Source organism: Hypanus sabinus, chromosome 7 (genome assembly GCF_030144855.1).
Source record: "Hypanus sabinus isolate sHypSab1 chromosome 7, sHypSab1.hap1, whole genome shotgun sequence".
NCBI classification, from domain to species: Eukaryota; Metazoa; Chordata; class Chondrichthyes; order Myliobatiformes; family Dasyatidae; genus Hypanus; species Hypanus sabinus.
Genome location: NC_082712.1, coordinates 167,956,278 through 167,977,232, shown reverse-complemented (window position 1 = coordinate 167,977,232; position 20,955 = coordinate 167,956,278). Strand labels below are relative to the sequence as shown.

General features: G+C 43.0%; 1 protein-coding gene across 3 annotated transcripts in view; it reads left to right on the top strand.

Moving 5' to 3' along the window:
• Window positions 1-20,955, top strand: part of shank2b (SH3 and multiple ankyrin repeat domains 2b) — a 1,221,224-nt gene that overhangs the window by 1,186,166 nt on the left and 14,103 nt on the right. For all 3 annotated transcript variants that reach the window (XM_059976077.1, XM_059976076.1, XM_059976075.1), the window contains 2 exons: window positions 5,309-5,420; window positions 7,495-9,805. In XM_059976077.1, the coding sequence (XP_059832060.1) occupies window positions 5,309-5,420; window positions 7,495-9,805 (2,423 nt within the window). The remainder of the gene's footprint in view (window positions 1-5,308; window positions 5,421-7,494; window positions 9,806-20,955) is intronic.

Here is a 20,955-nt window from a genome sequence, read left to right as displayed (position 1 = left end):
CTTCAGCAAGGAGGCACTACATGAGGTTTACTGTTGGAGAGGCTATGTATTGGGAGGGAGAGACTTGGGCATTCAGTTCTCCTTTTTGTGTGACTGCTAGCCAGCAGTAGAAGCTGAAAGTGAGAGCAACAAGCACTACCCACTACACTACCACACTAGGTGCGTCACAACAACCACTTGTCATACATACATACACATATAAATTTCACATACACATACATATATGAATTATTGTAATTTATAGAATATACAGTATTTATGTATTGCATTGTACTGCTGCCACAAAACAACAGATTTATCAACATTTCTGTGATAGTAAATCTAATTCTGATTTAGATATAGCTTAATTGACCTGCAAACTCTCTGGCCAAGTTCCATTCTGCAGAGTGTTGTAAGGCCACAGAGCTTTTGTTCACACAAGGCAATTATTGCGCATGTCGTTGCCAGGTTACAGTAGGATTCCATTCCTGTGAACGGTTCCTAAGCAGAACGTCAGAAATGCAGCCACAGACTGAGTGCCCAGGTGGTAGAAGATGCGTGCTGACCTACAGCAGCTAACAAATCCATACCATCAGGTCTCCCGTGAAGTCGTTCGTATTTATGGATCAAACCTAACTCAGACATTCATAAGCTTGAGAGGGCCTCCAATTGTACTGAAACTGATTTTATGTATGATGCATAAAGTCAAATGATTGTTACGACAGCTTCGGTTTCCTTCAGGTGCTCTGTTTTCCATCCACAGTCTAAAGATGTACCGGTTAGTAGGTTAAGTGCTCATTGCAAATGTCCTGGCTAGGGCTAAACAGGTGGATTGCTGTGCATTGGGCCAGAAGGGTCTATTCTGCATTGTCTTTCTAAATAAGTAAAATAATAAATAACAGTATTTCTATTTGTCATCTATTGATTCTTTTACAAACTTACTTTCTTAAATTGAATGAATTTTATGATGAGTTGACCTGCTGTTAAAGGGTTAGCGTTTGTCCTCCTTTCGTTAACAAAAATCAAACAGTATTAGAATCAGAATCAGGTTTATTATCACTGGCATGTGTTGTGAAAATTTGTTAACTTAAGAGCAGCAGTTCAATGCAATGCATAATATAGAAGAAAAAAATTAAAAATAAATAAATAAATAATCTGTTACAGTATATGTATATTGAATGTGTTAAAAATCATGCAAAAAACAGAAATAATATATACTCAAAAAGTTGAGGTCATGGTCAAGGGTTCAATGTCCATTTAGGAATCAGATGGCAGAGGGGAGGAAGTTGTTCCTGAATCACTGAGTGTGTGCTTTCAGGCTTCTGTACCTCCTACCTGGTGGTAACAGTGAGAAAAGGGCATTCCCTGGGTGCTGAAGGTCCTTAATAATGGACGCTGCCTTTCTGAGACACCACTCCTTGAAGATGTCCTGAGTACTTGTAGGCTTGTACCTAAGATGGAGCTGATTAAATTTACAACCCTCTGCAGCTTCTTTCTGTCCTGTGCAGTAGCCCCCCACCCCCATTCCAGGCAGTGATGCAGCCTGTCAGAATGCTCTTCATTGGACATCTATAGAAGTTTTTGAGTGTATTTGTTGACATGTCAAATGTCTTCAAACTCCTAATGAAGTATAGTTACTGTGTTGCCTTCTTTATAACTGCATTGATATGTTGGGACCAGTTTAGATCCTCAGAGATCTTGACACCCAGGAACTTGGAACTGCTCACTCTCTCCACTTCTGATCCCTCTATGAGGATTGGTATGTGTTCCTTCGTCTTACCCTTCCTGAAGTCAACAATCAGCTCTTTTGTCTTATTGACATTGAGTGCCAGGTTGTTACTGTGGCACCACTCCTCTAGTTGGCATATTTCGCTCCTGTATGCCCTCTCATCACCATCTGAGATTCTACCAACAATGGTTGTATCATCAGAAAATTTATAGGTGGTATTTGAGCTATGCCTAGCCACACAGTCATAGGTATTGAGAGAATAGAGCAGTGGGCAAAGCACACACACTGAGGTGCACCAGTGGTGATCGTCAGCAAGGAGGAAATGCTCTCACCAATCCGCACAGATTGTGGTCTTCCGGTTAGGAAGTCAAGGATCCAATTGCAGAGGGAGGTACAGAAACCCAGGTTCTGTTACTTCTCACTCAGAATTATGAGGATGAAGGTATTAAATGCTGAGCTGTAGTCAATAAACAGCATCCTGACATAGGTGTTTGTGTATTCCAGGTGGTCTAAAGCCATGTGAAGAACCATTGAGTTTGCATCTGCCATTACCCTATTGTGGAGATAGGCAAGTTGCAATGGGTCCAGGTCATTACTGAGGCTGGAGTTCAGTCTAGTCATGACTAACCTCTCAAAGCATTTCATCACTGTGAGTGCTACTGGGTGATAGTCATTAAGGCAGTTCGCATTATTCTTCTTAGGCACTGGTATAATTGTTGCCTTTTTGAAGCAAGTGGAAACTTCTGCCTATAGCAGTGAGAAGTTGAAAATGTCTTTGACTACTCCCACAAGTTGGTTGGCACAGGTTTTCAGAGTCTTACCAGGTACTCCATCGGGACCTTGCGAGGGTTCACTCTCTTCAAAGACAGCCTAACATTGGCCTCTGAGACAAGAGATCACAGGGTCATCAGGTGCAGTAGGGATCTGAACAGCAGTCGTTATATTCTCCCTTTCAAAGCGAGCATAGAAGGTGTTGAGTTCATTTGGTGGTACAGCATCACTGCCATCCATGCAATTGGATTTCTCTTTGTAGGAAGTAATGTCCTGCAAGTCCTGCCACAGTTGTTGTACATCCACTATCACCTCCAACCTTGATCGAAATTGTCACTTCTCCCTTGGAATACCCCTCCGCAAATCATACCTGGTTTTCTGGTACAGGCCTGGGTCACCACAGTTGAATGCCATAGACCTAGCCTTTGGCAGACAACGTACCTCCTGGTTCATTCACGGCTTTTGGTTTGGGAACGTACAGTAAGTCCTTTTAGGCACCGACTCGTCCACACAGGTTTTAATGAAGTCAGTAACAACTGCAGCATACTCATCCAGGTTCAAAGCTGAATACAGTCCCGTCCACCGATTCAAAACAGTCCTGTAAGCACCCTTGTGTTTCCCTTGTCCATACCTTCTTGGTCCTCACTGCTGGTGCTGGTCTCTGCCTATTCTCAGGGAGTAAAAGTACAGCCAGGTGATCAGACTTCCCGAAGTGAGGGCATGGATAAGCACGGTAGGCATTCTTGATGGTGGTGTAGCAATGGTCCAGTGTGTTGTTGCCTCTGGTATTGCAAGTAATCCATTAATGGTAATTGCTTAGTGATTTTTTTTCAGACTGGCCTAGTTAAAATCCCCCAAAACGATGGTGAAGGCATTAGGGTACACTGTTTTGTGCACGTTGATCCCATCGCTCAGGTCATCTAAAGCCTGATCGACATTGCCCTGAGGTGGAATGTATACTGCTACCAAAATGATCCTGGAAATCTCCCACAGTAGGTAAAAAGGACGGCACTTAACTGCTAGATATTCCAGGTCTGATGAGCAGAATTTGTGCACCAAGAAGAGTTGATCATGAGGCATACTCCTCCACCTCTGCTTTTGAGAGACTCGATAGATCTATCCTGACAGTGTAGAGTAAACCCATTGATCTGAATCGCTGCATCCGGTACAGAAGGAATTAACCAGGATTCTATGAAACAAAGGACACACATGGTCCTAATGTCCCTCTGATTCAGCACCACAGCTCTGAGATCATCAACTTTATTCACCAGAGACTGCACATATGCCTGCAAGATAGTCGGTATTGGGAGCTGAAAACCCTGTTTCCTAAAACGCACTTCTATCCCTGATCAACAGCTACACTTTCTGCGTGGAATCCTGTGCGGACAAAACTGTCCGCAATTGGCATTTTTTCTGTCAGTTTTAAACAGCGATAGTTCATTTAAATGCATTAAGACATCTTTGTTGACTGTACTGACTTTGGAAGCAGTTGTGCTTTTTAGCTGTATCAGGCTGAAACGAGAATATTTAATGGTATCCATTGAGAGTACTGCTGCTACATGAGTCGTCCCTAAGCTAATACCTTATCTACTATAGACAAGAGTTTGAAATTTGTAAATTCATTCTTGAAAAGCTGGGCTGTAAATTTTAGGCTATAGTCCGTAGATCAACATTTCTCCAGTATCCAAGTTCAAGTTATTGTCACAGGGCAGAATCACTAAGAAGATTGGCTTTTAGCAGCAGCAGCAAGTACATTAAAGAAAGTGACAACAGTAAGTTATCAGAATTTAAATTAATATAAATTATACATAACGTATGCCACCAAATAAACATTATGACACTAGTACAAGTTGAGAAAGAGAGACAAAAGAAATGTAGTCCAAAATAATCTGTGGAATTTGTTGCCACAGAAGATTGTGGAGACCACATCATCAGAGTATTTAAGAAAAGATTGATATGTTTTTGATTTGTAAGAGGACTAATGGTTATATCAGGAAGGTGGTAGAATGGGGTCAATAAAGGAAAACAAAATCTCAGCCATGATTTATAGGGATTTATAATATGATTTATAATTCACTACTGTGAAGCCTCTGCCAGTGATGCCTACACTGAAGAAGTTTAAATCTTCTCTTCTCCTTATAGATGCTGCCCAGCCTGCTGTGTTCTACCAGCATTTTGTGTGTGTTGTTGTTTGAATTTCCAGCATCTGCAGATTTCCTCGTGTTTGCTCAGCCATGTTTGAATAATTTGATGGGCCAAATGGAGTAATTCTGTGTAATATCCTATAGTCTTATAGAGATATTAGTGTTTTTCAGGTCAGTTCAAAAACCTGATAACATTGGGGAAGAATCTTGAAGCGTGAGTCTTCACTCTCCTGAACCTTCACCTAATGACAACATTGAGAACAGGATATAGCCTGGATGATGCATGTCTCTCCATCTACCCTACCGACTCCTCATGATATCTTGCAAAATTCAATGTTTTGAAATCCAGAGAATGCAACCCTGGTTTCTGGTTTTACATATTTAAGGCAGAGGTTGAGTTAGGTTGTTGATTAGTAAGGATGTCAAAGTAGAGAAGGCAGGAGAATGGGGTTGAGTTGAGAGGGAAAATAAATCGGCTGTGATCAAATGGCCTAATTCTGTGTTACGGTAACCTCTCCTCATAACGTAACCTGAATTTATTCTGTGTGAGAGTGGAGGTGGGTGGGGGGGGGGGGGGGGGAGGCAGACGTGGTTGCCCTAGGCCTGCCAGAAAGAGGTTCAGTATTAAATCAAACAGTTAACGTTATTAATAGTGGAGTAACCAGCCTTCTTTTTCTATTTCCAGTCAATCTATGATCGCCAGGGTATTGCTGTAATGCCTCCTACAGTCCCAGGGAGCCATAACAGCCCCTATCTAGAAATTCCACGTGGAACTATGCGAAGGCAGAAATCTATAGGTAATATAGCCAAAGCTTGGCTTGTGTTAACTTCAACAAAATTATCTACGGATTTTTAATGTTGCATTGATTTGTTATATCGAAGACGTGCATATGAAGTTTAAAACCAGTTCTTTGCATAATTTACTTTTTTTAAAAATAATGTCCACACTATTTTCCCGATACCCTGCCAATCTTTCTTGACCCAGCTGAGTCACTGACCCTGGAAAGTAGTGTTTCCTGCTCTTCTGCTTTGAGCTGAGATTGGAATTTGGGGAATGTGCCTCTCAGCCCTTTGAAAAACCATGCTGGATTTTTTTTCTGCATAAAACTGGAGCTATAGGCCATTAACCAGTGAATAATCCTGCTTCTTTCATTTACACTAGCAAGCTAGATTCCAGCACGCTAATTAATGAAAGCTTTTGGCTGCCTTGATTTATGTCATACTTTCCCAGACATACAAGGCAAGAAATTACCTTTGACAAGTATCATTGTGTAAATGCTTAATAGCCTGGAACCAAATCAAGGCTCCAGTATTTTAATGAAATTGGTAACCCATTAAAAGTAAATATGCTATTGCCTCCTTTACAATACTAGAGAGAGAAAATTGCACCGTACACATTAACATCTCAGCCATATTATCAATGAGTGATTTTTTTTCTCCATAAAAGCAACGACTACAGCAGATGAGTTGTCTGCATCAAGTTCTATGCATGCTAGTTCCTACTATTTATTCATAGGACACAGAGCAGAACACAGGAACAGACCCTTCAGCCCATTGCAATATTACTAATCCCATCTGCCTGCACGTGGTCTGTATTCTGTTCCCTGCCTCTTAAGCATTGCCTGCCATAGCTGCTTCTGGCAGCAAATTCCCAGCACCTAACAATCTGTGTGTAAAAACAAAATCTCCTTTCAGATTTCTCCTTTCCCCTTCTAGCATTTGACACCTCCAGCTAGGGAATAGGTTCTAGATTCTACCTACCCTATCTACTGTATACTTCTTTATACATCCATTGAAATAAATGATGTGCTTTGGACAAGGATCATGAATGTTAAGGGAATCTATCCTGCAGTAATTTTAGTGTTCATTGTAAGTGTCCTTGCACTTTGACGTTATCTGTGTTCCCAATGTAAACATGCTTAAACAGAAACAAAATTCAAACTAGTAGAGGAACTCAAGAGCCAGGCGGCATCTGTAGAGAGATGATGCTTTGGGTTGAGACACTTCAACTGGATTGGTATGTTGTAACATGAACAGTGTTACCAGAGAGACACAGCTGGTAGATTTAGTCTTTTTATTCGATACACACATTTGCAAATGAGCTGACAGACCTTTAGAATTGAGGTAGGGAGACACACTGACCTAACATTGCAGCACACTTTTATATATTAAAGAACAAGGATAACAGGACAGTTTCTCTAGTTACAATGCCCTCGTAATGCTTCTTTTGAGCTACTTGTAACAGTTTCAAATGCCAGGATCTCCCCTCCAACACACACACAAGGTAAGTGTTCTTTACTGTCATATTCATGTAACGGGATGTCGATTGGATTCATGTAAATGCAATCCTTAAATTCCTGCCTCCTAGTCTGCATATTACTGTTCAGAGATGCACTTTAAATTTTATCTACAATCCATATTCAGATCTGAAGGTTGATTGCTGAAGCCAATGTTCACTGAAGGTCCTAACCCCAAAAATAGGCCCAAACATGGTGATTGCATGAATTCTTAATAAGGTAGGACTGGTCAGTTGTCCATTTCCCTCCACAGATTCTGCCTGACCCATTGAGCTCCTCCACTTGTTTGTCTTTTGCTCCTGATTCTAGTATCTGAAGGCTTGCGTCTCCAAGCATGCTGAAGTAATGGGGTACATCTTTCTGAATCCACTGTGAGGTAACATCATTGTATCCCAATCCCTAATATGGATTTAGATTGCTGTGCCAAACACTAACAGTCTCGAGATCAGGCTAACAAAGTCTATCACTGTTGCTGTAAGAAATATTGTTTGCTAAAAGAAACTTGTTTCAATTTAGAGCCTAAATATCCAACTACCAAATGATATTAATGTGAGCTCTTTCCGTGTGTGTGCAGGTATGTTAGAAGAAGAGAAACAATTCTTAGCTCCTCCACTACTGAAATTTACCAGAAGTTTGTCGATGCCAGATACTGCTGAAGATATCCCACCTCCCCCATCAGTTTCCCCTCCTTCACCACCTTACAACACACCCAAGCCCTCTGGTCCACGGAGTTATGGTACAATAAAGCCGGGCTTCAATCATAACTCTGGGTTAAGAACCCATAATTCCAACAGACCAGAGAGCACAGGAACAATTAGTTCAGAGAGGCAGAAGAAAGCCATGTATTACCGGCAAGATTCCCAACAATATTCCGTGGATTCTGAGGACCAGTACAAGCCTAACACTAGCTCACACCAGACCATGCGTAACAGGAGGGGCAACATGCCAGAGAACCCATACTCTGATGTCGGGACCACCGGAAATAAGGCCGTGTACGTCCCTGCCAAGCCAGCCAGAAGGAAAGGCCAGCTGGTGAAGCAATCCAAAGTGGAAGACAGTCCGGAGAAAACGTGTTCAATACCCATCCCCACCATCATTGTGAAGGAGCCTTCTACCAGCAGCAGCGGCAAAAGCAGCCAGGGGAGTAGCATGGAAATCGACACCCAGGTCTCGGAGCATCAGGGCCACCTCAGGCCCGACGATGGCTTCTGTAACCCGTTTGCGGCGGCGATCGCTGGGGCAGTGAGGGACAGGGAGAAGAGGATAGAAGCCAAGCGCCACTCCCCCGCCTTCCTCTCGACGGACATGGGGGACGAAGATGTGGGGCTGGTGCCCAGCGGGCGGCTGAGGCACTCCAAGTCGATTGACGAAGGGATGTTCGGCAATGAGGAGCGGTACAGTCACCTCATGGTGCCGTCGTCCAAAGCCAGCGGCACCAATTACAGCAGCACGGAAACCAACACACAGCGGATGCACACCAGCTCGAGGATACTGAACATCGCCTCAAAGAAGGAAGACATCGAGTGCAATGACGGAAATGCAGTGAGTGCGTCCAACATTCCCAATGATAACAGTAATTACGTGCACCCGGTAACGGGAAAAGCGCTGGATTCCAACACCCCTTTGGCCATGGCATTGGCGGCAAGAGGGCGGGTAACGAAAGATCAGCCTCTGCAAAATGCCGGAAAAGCCGAACCCGCCAAACCTGAGCTCACCAAGCCCCTCTATATCGACACAAAGACGGCAGCCTCGACCTCGGGCTCGGCCAAAGCAAACCCAACCCCAGTGGCTCCGAGGAAGGAAGTCCACCCGAAACCGGAGGTAGACACGGGGAAGGAGGAGGAGGAGAAGAAGAAGGGTGACGAGAAGAAAGCAGCGCCTGCCGATGGGCCCGAGGCCTCGGCCGGGCTGCTGATGGTGCACTCGGAGGCCGGAACCAAGCCCCGGGAGGAGGGCAGGAACGCGGAAGGTGAGGCAGGGAACCCGCCGGCGAGCACCACCTGGGACCGGCAGGGAGCAGCAGGCAAGACCATCATCACTGTCAGTTCCGTCGAAGACGCAGCCGTGCTGCCATTCCGCATCCCGCCACCGCCGCTGGCCTCCATCGACGTGGACGAGGACTTCCTCTTTACCGAGCCACTGCCTCCGCCACTGGAGTTCGCCAACAGCTTCGAGAGCACAGAGGACCCACCGGCCATCCCGTCCCTCTCCGATCTGCTGCGGCAGAACAAAGCGGCCACACTGCCCCCACCGGTCAGGAAGGAGGGCGGCGGTGTGCCTCCCGAGGCAAAGAAGCCCCTAGGTCTCTCCGACTCATTGCCACCAAACTTTGCCGCTGCCCCACGGGAGACCACCGAGAGCGTTATTGATTCAGGGATCGAAGAGGTGGATAGCCGCAGCAACAGTGACCACCACTTGGAAACGACAAGCACTGTCTCCACCGTTTCCAGTATCTCCACGCTGTCCTCTGAAGCAGGGGAGAACCTAGATACTTGCACAGTCTATGCAGATGGGCAAACATTTCTCATTGACAAGCCCCCAGTCCCTCCAAAGCCAAAAGTCAAGCCCATTATCAATAAAAATAATGCAATTTACAAAGACGCTTTAATAGAGGAAAACTTTGATGGTCTGTTCATGCCACCACCTGCACCACCTCCACCACCGGGTCCCATCCCACCTGAAACACTTAAATCCCCACAGCAGAGGACCTCAAAGCTATGGGGCGACGGGCCAGATATAAAGGCTCCAGCAGCCACAGACGCAAAGGCAAACGTCATTAGTGAACTGAACTCCATACTACAGCAGATGAACAAGGACAAGGTGCCCAAACCAGCAGAGGCCTTGGATTCACCTTCGGTGTCCAGAGGAGTCCTTTACGGCACAAGGTAATGGCAAACCAGTTACTTAGTCTCAACCGCTCATAGACTGTCCAGAATGACACTTAATACCTAGTCCTAATTGGCCTTGAGCTGAGTGGTGTCCCAGACTCTTTCAGAGGGCAACTGAGGATCATCATCACGTTGATGATCCCCATAAGACACAGGAGTAGAATTAGGCTATTTGACCCATGGAGTCTGACACACCGTCCCATCGTGGCTGATCTGTAATCACTCTGAACCCCATTTTCCCCATAACCTTTACAGCTCTTAATAATCAAGAGCCTATCAACCTCTGCTTTAATGTGCCCAGTGACTTGGCCCCCTACATCCATCTGTGGCAGTGAATTCCACAGATTTGCCAACCTCTGGCTAAAAAAAATTCCTCCTCATCTCTGTTCTAAAGGGACGCCTCTGTATTCCGAGGCTGTGCCCTCTGATCCTACACGTCCCCCACCCCATTGCTTAATTGGCTCTGAGCTGAGAGGTGGGGCAGACCATTTCAGGGGGCAGCTAAAAGATTTGATGGTCAGAAGTTATATGCAAACCAAACTAGGTAAGAATGATCGATTCCCTTCTCCGAAGCACACATGCGAACCATTTAAGTTTCTACAGCAATCTCATAGTTCCATGGTTACCATACCAACAGCAGTTTTTTTTTAAATTTTGGATTCATTTAGTTATTTGAATTTAAATTTCCCAGCTGCTGTAATGGGATTTGAATTAGTCCCAGAAACATTAGCCCAGTTACGTAACTAGCATGTTATGTTACTACTTAATCAAAAAATATAATATCAACGAAATTAACAACTGTAATTTTGTCACGGTGTTGCATTTTGTTATTTTTCTTAATGTCCAGTGAGTTAACTTTTGGATTAAGTTTTGAGATTTGTACAGCTGTGATTTAGTTTATGAAGCCTTATAAGAAGTGGTACAGATGGGTGGAGATTTGTCATTAACCCCAAAGAACTCATGATGCCTATTTTAAATTAGTCTTGCCTCTGAAAGAAGAGCAATTTGTTCAAAGGGAGGGAATTTGTTCAAAGCTTGCTAAAGTGGTAATTTTTTCATTCTATTTTGCTGCTAAGGAGCATCCCCCCCCCCCCCCCACCACACCCAAGACCAGGATGGAAGCTGAGTCTGTCTTAAATTCATAGCCCAAAAAGTCTGTGAATTGAGTAAGGGATTGTTCCATGCAGGCTATAGCTATATGTGCAAAACTGGGGCCATCCATTGATTGAGGTCGACCATGGATGTTGAATGCTAGCTGTCTACGTGATACGCAAGCCAGGGCAGTACAATATGGAGAGCTGCTGTTGCCCATGCATCCGGCTCCCCCTCTCCACACAGCTGATGAATCCAAAATTGATTTTCTGTGCAGAAATCAACACAGTTTGGCACCAATAACATCAGAGGAGTTGCCAGTCAGCATTAAGCTCAACGTAGGACTGCCTTAGGGACTCCAGCTCCAGTGTTTTCCTCAGGGTTTACTCCTGAAGCCTTCCCCATGAGTGGGTACAGCCTTAAGGCAGCAGAGGTTTGAGATCATTTACATTTTATTCTCCCTACATTCCTTTCAAATCATAGTTATAGAGTCTCCTTCACTTGGTCATTCATTTTCCTGATTGTTCCCATCTACACTCAAGATAAAGCATGATGCAGGAAGAGGCCCTTCAGTCCAACCCATTCATTCTATTCAAGATGCCACCTCAGCAAGTCCTACCTGCCCACATTTGGTCCATTCCCCTCTAAAACTTTCCTATCCATAAACCTGTCCAAATATTTTTTAAATGTTGATATTATACCAGCCCCAGCCACTTTCTCTGGCAGTTCACTCCATATATTCATCACTTTCTGCATGAAGAAGACATTTGTCAGGTCCCTTTGAAATCTATTCCCTCTTATATTCAAGATGTGCCCTTGAAGTTTTTGATTCCCTTTCTCTGGGGAAGAACAGTACGTACAGTAGTCAGCTCCATCTTTGGCACTGGACTCTGTAGTATCCAGGACATCTTCAAAGAGAAATGCCTCAAAAAGGCAGTGCCCATCATTAAGGGCCCTCCATCACGCAGGACATGCCCTCTTCTCATTGCTACCAACAGGAACCTGAAGGCACACACTCAATGATTCAAGAACAGATCCTTCCCCTTTGCCATCCAATTTCTGAACGGACATTGAACCCACAAACACTGCCTCACTACTTTTTTATTTCTAATTTTGCATCACTTATTTAATTTGATTAGTTAATATATATGTTTACTGTAATTCACTGTTTTTTTCTCCATTATTATGTATTGCATTGCACTGCTGCTGCAAAGATAACAAATTTCACAACATATGCCAGTGATATTAAACCTGTTTCTGATTCTGTGCAAAAGTCCTAGGCACATATTTATAGTTAGGATGCCTAAGACTTTTGCACAGTACTGTACTTGTCAACTTCGAATGGAGAATGAGATTATAAATCTGGCAGAAGCAAAGGACGTTGGGAACGGGGAGGGTGGAAGGCCGCAGGAGGGGTGTGGGACAAGTGGCAGAGGATTGCCAGGGATGGGGTGGGAGGCACAGGTGCAGACACATCCAGCCCTGAGACACCAGGCAAGCTCATTTGATTCCAAACAATTGATGTACAGAATGTCTCTCTGGTGCTTCCCACTTCCTCCCATCTTCCTTCCTCTTTTCTCAACCATGATTCCCTTCTCCCTGCCTCCTTCCCACTCTCTGATATGGGTCCATAATAGAGATCCACATCAGAATCAGATTTATCATTATTCACATATGTCATGAAATATATTTTTGTGTGATAGCAGTACAGTGTAATACATTAAATTATTACGGAAGTGTGCACAAGTCTGGCACCCTAATTGTTATTAGATATATATGTGTAAGAGTTTTGCACAGTACAGCACATTCACTCTATCTGTACCCTATATGAATGTGCTCACCCCAATAAGGTCACCTGTCAGTATCCTATGTCCCAGTGAATAAAGCCCCTGCCTACACAGCCTCTCCCTAGAACTCCTCTTTATGTGGTGTTACTCTTTCTACTCAATATTGACCTCTTGACTAAAAGAAAGGACAAGCTGGTATTTCTGTAGCACATCTCACATCTCTTTGACGATGCCCCAAAGCAATGAAACATCTTCACTGTTACAGGAAAGTTAGCGGTCAACATGTGTGCAGCAAGCTCTGATAAACAGTAATATGATAAGAGACAAATCATCCTTGCAGTAAGATTTAATAGGTGTAATTGTTCAATACAACATAAAGAAACCCACTCTGCTCTTCCAACTGTTACCGTAGGATACTTTACACTCAGTGGCCACTTTATTAGGTACACCTATACACCTGCTCATTAATGCAACTCTCTAATCAGCCAATCACGTGGCAGCAATTCAATGCATAAAAGCATGCAGACACAGTCAAGAGATTGAGTTGGTATTCAGGCCAAACATCAGAATGGGGAAGAAATGTGATCTAAGTGACTTTGGCTGTGGAATAATTGTTGGTGCCAGACAGGGTGGTTTGAGTATCTCACAAACTAATGGTCTCCTGGGATTTTCCCAAACAACTGCCTCTAGAGTTAACAGAGAGTGGTGCAAAAAAAAACATGAAAACAAATAACTAACATCTAGTGAGTGGCAGATCTGTGGATGAAAATATCTTGTTAATGAGAGAGTTCAGAGGAGAATAGCCAGGCTGATTCAATCTGACAGTAACCATGCATTACAACAGTGGTGTGCAGAAGACCACCTCTGAACACAAAACATGTCAAACCTTGAAGTGAATGGGCTACAGCAGCAGAAGACCATGAACATACGCTCAGTGGCCACTTTATTTGATATAGGAGGTGTCTGATAAACTAGCCGCTGAGTCTATGTACATATTAGAGAGTAACCCATTGACTTGACTTACTGTCTAACATTCCATCAGTCCCGCACTGGATTTTCAGTGTATGTTTTAATGTTTCAGTCCCATTACTGGATCCAGACCCGAGCCAGACACGATGATCAGATTCTCAGAAACAACTCCACCTCCTGGAAATTAGTGCAGCAAGTTTAAATGCCTGAACATGTGACAAGAGGAAAACTGGCTATGCTGATAATATTACCCTTGAAAACTCTGGATTGAGATGAACTTGATGCATGTCCTTGCAGGCACGGATGGATACACGTTAATGTTCTCCTCCCTCTACGTATTGACTTACTACAGACTGGTTAACTTTATGATGTGACTAAACTAACCCAATATTTACATCATAGATGTTATATTTTCAAAATTTGTGCAAAAGATATTGGAAAGTGTAACAAGTGCACAAAGATGTTATAATTTGCACACTATTCATGTAAATTAACAGATTTGAGCTGCTACACATTCTAGAGCAAGGATTCTCAAGCTTTTTTTATGTCATGGGCCAATACCACTAAGCAAAGGGTCTGTGGAACCCAGGTTGGGAATCCCTGGTCTAGACCACTGAACAGTTCAACTCAGTACAGGCCCTTTGGCCCCCAATCGTTTAACCTACTCCCTTCCATGTAGCCCTCCTTTTTTCTTTCATCCATGTGCCTATCTAAGACTCATTAAAATATCCCTACTGTATCTGTCTTCGTCACTGCATCAGGCAACATGCTCCATGTACCTACCACTCCATGTTTAAAAAAAGCTACATCTAACATTCCCCCTATACTTACCTCCAAACACTTTAAAGTTTTGCCCTCTTATATTCACAGTTGCCACTCTGGGGTGGGGTGGGGGGGGAGAAAGAGCTCCACTCTATTTATGCCTCTTATCATCTTATACATCTCTTTCAAGTTCTTTCTCATGCCCACTTGCTCCAAAGAGAAAAGCCCTAACTTACTCAGTCTTTTCTCATAAGACATGCTCTCTAAACCAAACAGCATCCTGGTAAATCACCTCTGCACCTTTTTTAAAGCTTCTAAATCCTTCCTGTAATGAGATGACAAGAACTGATGCAATACCCCTAATGTGGTCGAGCCAGAGTTTTATAGAGCTGCAACTTTACCTCTTAGCTCTTGAACCAATAAAGGTCAGCTCACCACACGCCACCTTAACTACCCTATCTATTTGCACTACAACTTTGAGGGATTTATCGACATATTGTATTGGATAAAGTTCTGAAACAGGAGTAGCAGATTTAATGTTGGGAAGATTAACATTAAATGTTCCTGATTATAAAAGTACTTGCAGTTCTTGAACTCAATCCTGCATCTAACAAGGGGCAATGCACCATACACTTTCTTATCATCATGTACAGCAACTTTAAAGTATCTGTGGACTTGGAACCCAAGATACCTCTGTTCCTCCACACTCTAAGAGTCTTGCCATTAACTTTGTACCACTTCCCCATCTGCCACTTCTCAGCTCTGCCCTGCATCCTGTCAATGTCTTCTTGTAACCTACAACCTTCTACATTATTCACAACACTACCAATTTGTTAAATTACAAATGTAATGTTATGTTAATTTTGATTTCCTTCCAGTCTAGCATTAGCACAAGTACCTTCAAATAATTCTACCATTTCAAGGGTCAGTTTCATCTGCCTAAAATTAGCAGTGAAGTGTCAAAATAAGAAGCTCAAAACTATTGGGGTTACTTCACTAATAATCTGGAGATCTGGGTAAAAGTTATTTTATATTTTTTAAAAAGCAGTATTGGTGTAATGAGTGAATTGCAACAAAACCTCAGAACTTCGTGACCAATGTCTAAGTCAGGGTAAAATTTATTTTCAGAGTACATGTATGACACCACATACAATCCTGAGATTCTTCTCCTGCAGGCATACATAGCAACTCTAGAGAACAATAAATGTAAACAGGATCAATGGACAAATGCAAATGCAAATATAAATAAATAGCAGTAAATGAAGAGCATGAAGTAACAGGATAAAAAAGTCCTTAAATGAGTTTCAGCACCTTTTGGGGATCTCCATTCAAGGCCATGAGAGTGTGGAATGAGCTGCCAGTGCAAGTGATGCATGTGAGCTTGATTTCAACATTTAAGAGAAATTTGGACAGGTACATAGATGGTAGGGGTTTGGAGAGAGATGGTCTGGTTGTAGGTCGATGGGACTAGGCAGCTTAAATGTTTCAGCATGGACTGGATGGGTTGAAGGGCCTATTTCTATGCTGTATTTTTCTATGACCCTTAGCAATACAAGCAGTATACATAGAACCAGGAACTAAGTTTCAAGTTGAAGGTTCCTTGTCAGATGAAAGGTCTTCAACCTGCAACGTTTGCTTTGGTATTGGTTGATATGGTTATATGTACCAAGACATAGTGAAAAGCTGAACTTGCCTACTGTTCATGCACATCAAATCAATACATTGAGATAAAATAAGCCAATAACAATGCAGAATGAAATGTACAAGCTACGGAAAATGTGCAGTGCAGTTAAATCTTAAAAAGGTAAGATTAGACTGAGGTAGATTGCGAGGCCAAGAGTTGATTTAATTGTACAAGAGGTCCATTCCAGAGTCTGGTAACATTGGAGTATAGGCTGAGTATTGGGAGGGGTCGGTCGGTCGGTCGGTCTCTCTCTCTCTCTCTCTCTCTCTCTCTCTCTCTCTCTCTCTCTCTCTCTCTCTCTCTCTCTCTCTCTCTCTCCTCCCTCCCTCTCTCCCTCTCTCCCTCTCTCCCTCTCTCCCTCTCTCCCTCTCTCCCTCTCTCCCTCCCTCCCTCCCTCTCTCCCTCTCTCCCTCTGCCCAATGGGAGAGGGGAGAAAAGAGAATGCCTGCTGGCTGTTTTACTGAGGCAGTGAGAAGTATAGACAGTGTCAATAGAGGGGAGGCTTCCTCTTTCTCCACACCTCTCACTCATTGTTTATTCCTTTGCCTCTTGTACCTCCACAACACAATACTTCATCTCTAAAGATTGACTTCCATTTGCCACTTCACCATTCATTAGACCAGACCCTCTATTACCTTCTGCAATCTAAATTTTCCCACTGACAGTCAACCAGACCATTGTCCTTGAATCATCTCTAAGTGCTTTTATCATATCTTCTAACTTACATTGAAGTTATGAGTATAACCCAGGCACCAAATACTGATCCCTATGGAACCTTACTGCTTATGGGCTTCAGATCACAAAATTCCCTGTCAACCATTGCCCTTTGTTTTCTACCACCAATCCAATATTGGATTCAATTTACCACCCATCCTTGGATCCGTTGTGATTCACTTTATGATTCATCTATCATGAGGGACCTTGGAGCCAGAGAGGTCTGAAAAGTGTGGGTCTGAACCTCCATATTTCTTTCCTTGCTTCATTTAAACAGCAGAGAAATATTTTTCATGTGGATTGATCACGTGCACTTTTTAAAGGTCTCTTTAGTTGTATTTATCTTTCTCTGAATATTTCACATTTTTTCTGTTTTACCACAACATTGGCATTATTGTCTATTTTGTGAAGATGGCAGTATTCTGTTGTATTCAGTCATCCATTGTATCAGGTGCTCCCAGTGCTCCTTCCTCTACATTGGTGAGACCCAACACAGATTTGGAGGACCTCTTTATTGATCACCTTCGCTGTGACCCCCACAAAAGGCAAGCTACCCATTTCAATTCAACTTCTCATTCCCATTCTGACATGTCTGTCCTTAGTCTCCTTCTCTTCCATGATGAGGCCAAACTGAGATTGAAGGAGCAATATCTCATATTCCGTTTGGGGAGCCTCTAGTCTGATAGCGTGAACATCAATTTCTCCAACTACCAGTAATTACTCTGCTCTCCTCTTGTTCAATTCCCCATTCTGTTTACCTTCTCACCCCTGCCCATCATCTCCCTCTGGTTTCCCTCCTCCTTCCCATTCTTCAATGGTACGTTGTCCTCTCCTATTAGATTTGTCTTCAGCCATTTACCTCTTCTATGTAACACCGACCAGTTTCTTACATCATCGCCTACCTTCCCCCTCACTTGGTCTTACCTATCACCTGTGTTCCTCCTCCTCTGCCCATCTTCTTATTTTGCCTTCTGCCCCCTTTTCTTTCCAGTCCTGATAAAGGGTCTCAGTCCAAAACGCCGACAGTTCCTTCCCCTCCATAGATGCTGCCTGACATTCTGAATTTCTCTAGCATGTTGTGCGTGTTGCTCAAGATTTCCAGCATCTGCATAATCTCTTGTGTTTCTGTAAAGTGCTCTTTTATCCAGATCCTCTACCCTTAGACAGATGCTGATTTTATAGACAGTAAGACACCATACTCAAGTACCCATTTCCCTGAAAGTAGTAATGCAGGTGGAGAGGGTGGTGAAGAAGGCTTTTGTCATGCTGGCTTTCATTGTTCAGGACACTGAGTCATGAAGATGGGAGGAAATATTGCAGTTAGACAAGACGTTAGTGAAGCTACATTTGGAATAGTGTATTCAGGTTTTGTCACTCCGCTGTAGGAGAGATGCTATTAAAGGTTCAGAATCACAATCGGCAACGGGTTTATTATCACTGACAAACGTATGTCATGAAATGTGTGGTTTTGTGGCTGCAAAATGCAAGACATAATAAGTTACAGATAGGACTATATAACAAAAATAAATAAGTAGTGCAAATTTTTGAGCAAAGTAGTGAGATGTTTTTCATGGACCTTTCAGAAATCTGCTGGCAGAGGGGAAGAAACTGTTCCTAAAATGTTGAACGTGTGTCTTCAGGCTCCTATCATCTCCCTAATGATAGCGATGAGAAAAAGGCATGCCCAGAGTGGTAGGGGTCCTTATAATGGATGCTACTTTTTTGAGGAATCAGCTTTTGAAGATTTCCTTAATGCTGGGGAGGGGCTAGTGCCCATGATGGAGGTGGCTGAGCTACGATCACTTGCAGCTTTTTCTACTCCTGTGCAGTGGCCCCTCTGCACTAGGTGGTGATGCAACCAGTTAAATGCCCTCTGTCAACATTTGCTGGAGCCTTTGATTACATACTTTTTAGAAGCTTGCAAAGATTTGGCATGACATCTAAAAACCAGACAAACTTCACACTATATTGTGTGAGTATATTGACTGGCTGCATCACAGCCTGGTATGGAAACACCAAAGCCCTTGAACGGAAAATCCTGCAAAAAGTAGTGGATATGGCCCAGTCCATCATGGGTAAAGCCCTCCCCATCCTTGAGTGTTGTCTTAAGAAAGCCCCATCCATCATCAACGACCCCCCTCCCCCACTACCCAAGTCACACCCTCTTCTCACTGTGCCTTCAGGAAGAGGGTGCAGAAGCCTCAGGACTCACTGTTGCTACCCGTCAGCCATCAGGCTCTTGAACCAGAGGGGTTAACTTCACCCGCCCCAACAATGAACTGTTCCCACAACATATAGACTCACTGTGAAGGACTCTTCATCTCATGTTCTCGATGCTTAATGCTTAATTATTTATTGGTATTATTTCTTTTTATCTCTTGTTTTTGCACAGTTAATTGTCTTCTGCATGCTGGTTGTCCACCCTGTTGGGTGCAGTCATTCATTGATTCTATTATGGTTATTGCATTTTTTGAGTATGCCAGCTAGAAAACCAATCTCAGGGATGTATATAGTGACATATATGTCCTTTGAACTTTGACATTCCAAATCTCCTCAGAATCCTTATGAAATATAGTCACTGGCGTGCCTTGTTTTTAATACCAAAAATAAGTTGGGTAGGGTGAATGCACACTGTCCTCTTCACAGCTTTGGGGAATTAAGACTATCAGGTTTCAGTTTAATATGAGGATGAAGTTACCTAAACTGAACCTAAGGGACAATGTTTTCACACATAGGGTGATCTGTATTTGGAAGGAGCTGCCAAAGAAGTGCTTCAGGCAAGTGCAGTAACATCATTTAAAAGACACTTGCACAGATACATGGATTCGGGAGGTTTAAAGGGATATGAACGAAATGCAACCAAATGGGATTGACAAATGGGTATCTTGTTAGGTATGGACCAATTGAGTCAAAGGGTCTATTTCTCTGCTGTATGGCTCAGCGACTCCTGTGCTTGTAAAGCATTTCTCAATTTTCAGTTTTATTTACCCATATCTTTTTATGCCTTATCTTTCTTAATTTGCTTTCCAATTTCAAGCCTAAACTGTTCCTTGGTTTCTGTAGGGTTAGCTGACTAATAAGTAAAGGAACTCTTAGCCTACCCCTTCATTACTCAGTCATCCTATGAGCTATAGTTTTGGCTGTCTCACCCCTTTGTGCAAATATGTTAAACTTATTGATTCACTTTATTTGAACAGCTTCATCACTGAATTAACTTAGACCAAGCACTTTCCACTAATTCATCAACCTAGTAAAATTAGTCCAGTTAGAAACACTGCTCTGATTTCGTCCTTGCACATCTATATCACTAAATTATTATACTCAGTGGCCAATTTAATGGGTACACTTGTACACTTGCTTGTAAATGCAAGTTATCTATTCAGCCTATCACATGGCAGCAAATGAGTGTATTAAAGAATGTGCAGACATGGTCAAGAGGTTCAGTTGTTGTTCAACCAAACATCAGAATTGGAAGGAAATATGTTCAAAGTGACTTTGACCATGGAATGATTGTTGGTGCTATCTTAGACACTACTGATCTCCTGGGATTTTCACATATGATAGTCTCTAGAGTTTACAGGGAATGAGGCATAAAACAAAAAAAAAATCCAGTGGCAGTTCTGTGGGTGAATATGTCTTATTAATAAGAGAAGCCAGAGGAGAATGACCTGATTGGTTCAATCTGACAGGATGGTGACAGTAATTCAAATAACCAAATGTTACAAGAGTAGTGTGCAGAAGAGTATCTCTGAACACACAGCATGTCGAGCCTTAAAGTGGATGGGCTGCAGCAGCAAAAGATCATTATAATCCACTCAGTGGCCACTAAATTCTATCAGAATGTTCACCAAGTTCTATGAGAATTACCCCAAGAATGAAAGGGTTAACATATGAGGAACATTTCATGGCTCTGGGCCTGTACTCGCTGGAGTTTAGAAGAATAGGTTGGTGGGGGGGGGGGAGATTTCATTGAAATCTATCAAATATTAAAAGGCCTAAATAGAGTGAATGTGGAGAGGATGTTTCCAATATTGGGAGAGCCTCAAACCAGAGGGCACAGTCTCAGGATAGAAGGATGTCCCTTTAGTACAGAGAGAAGGAGGAATCTCCTAGCCAGCAGGGAATGAATCTATGGAATT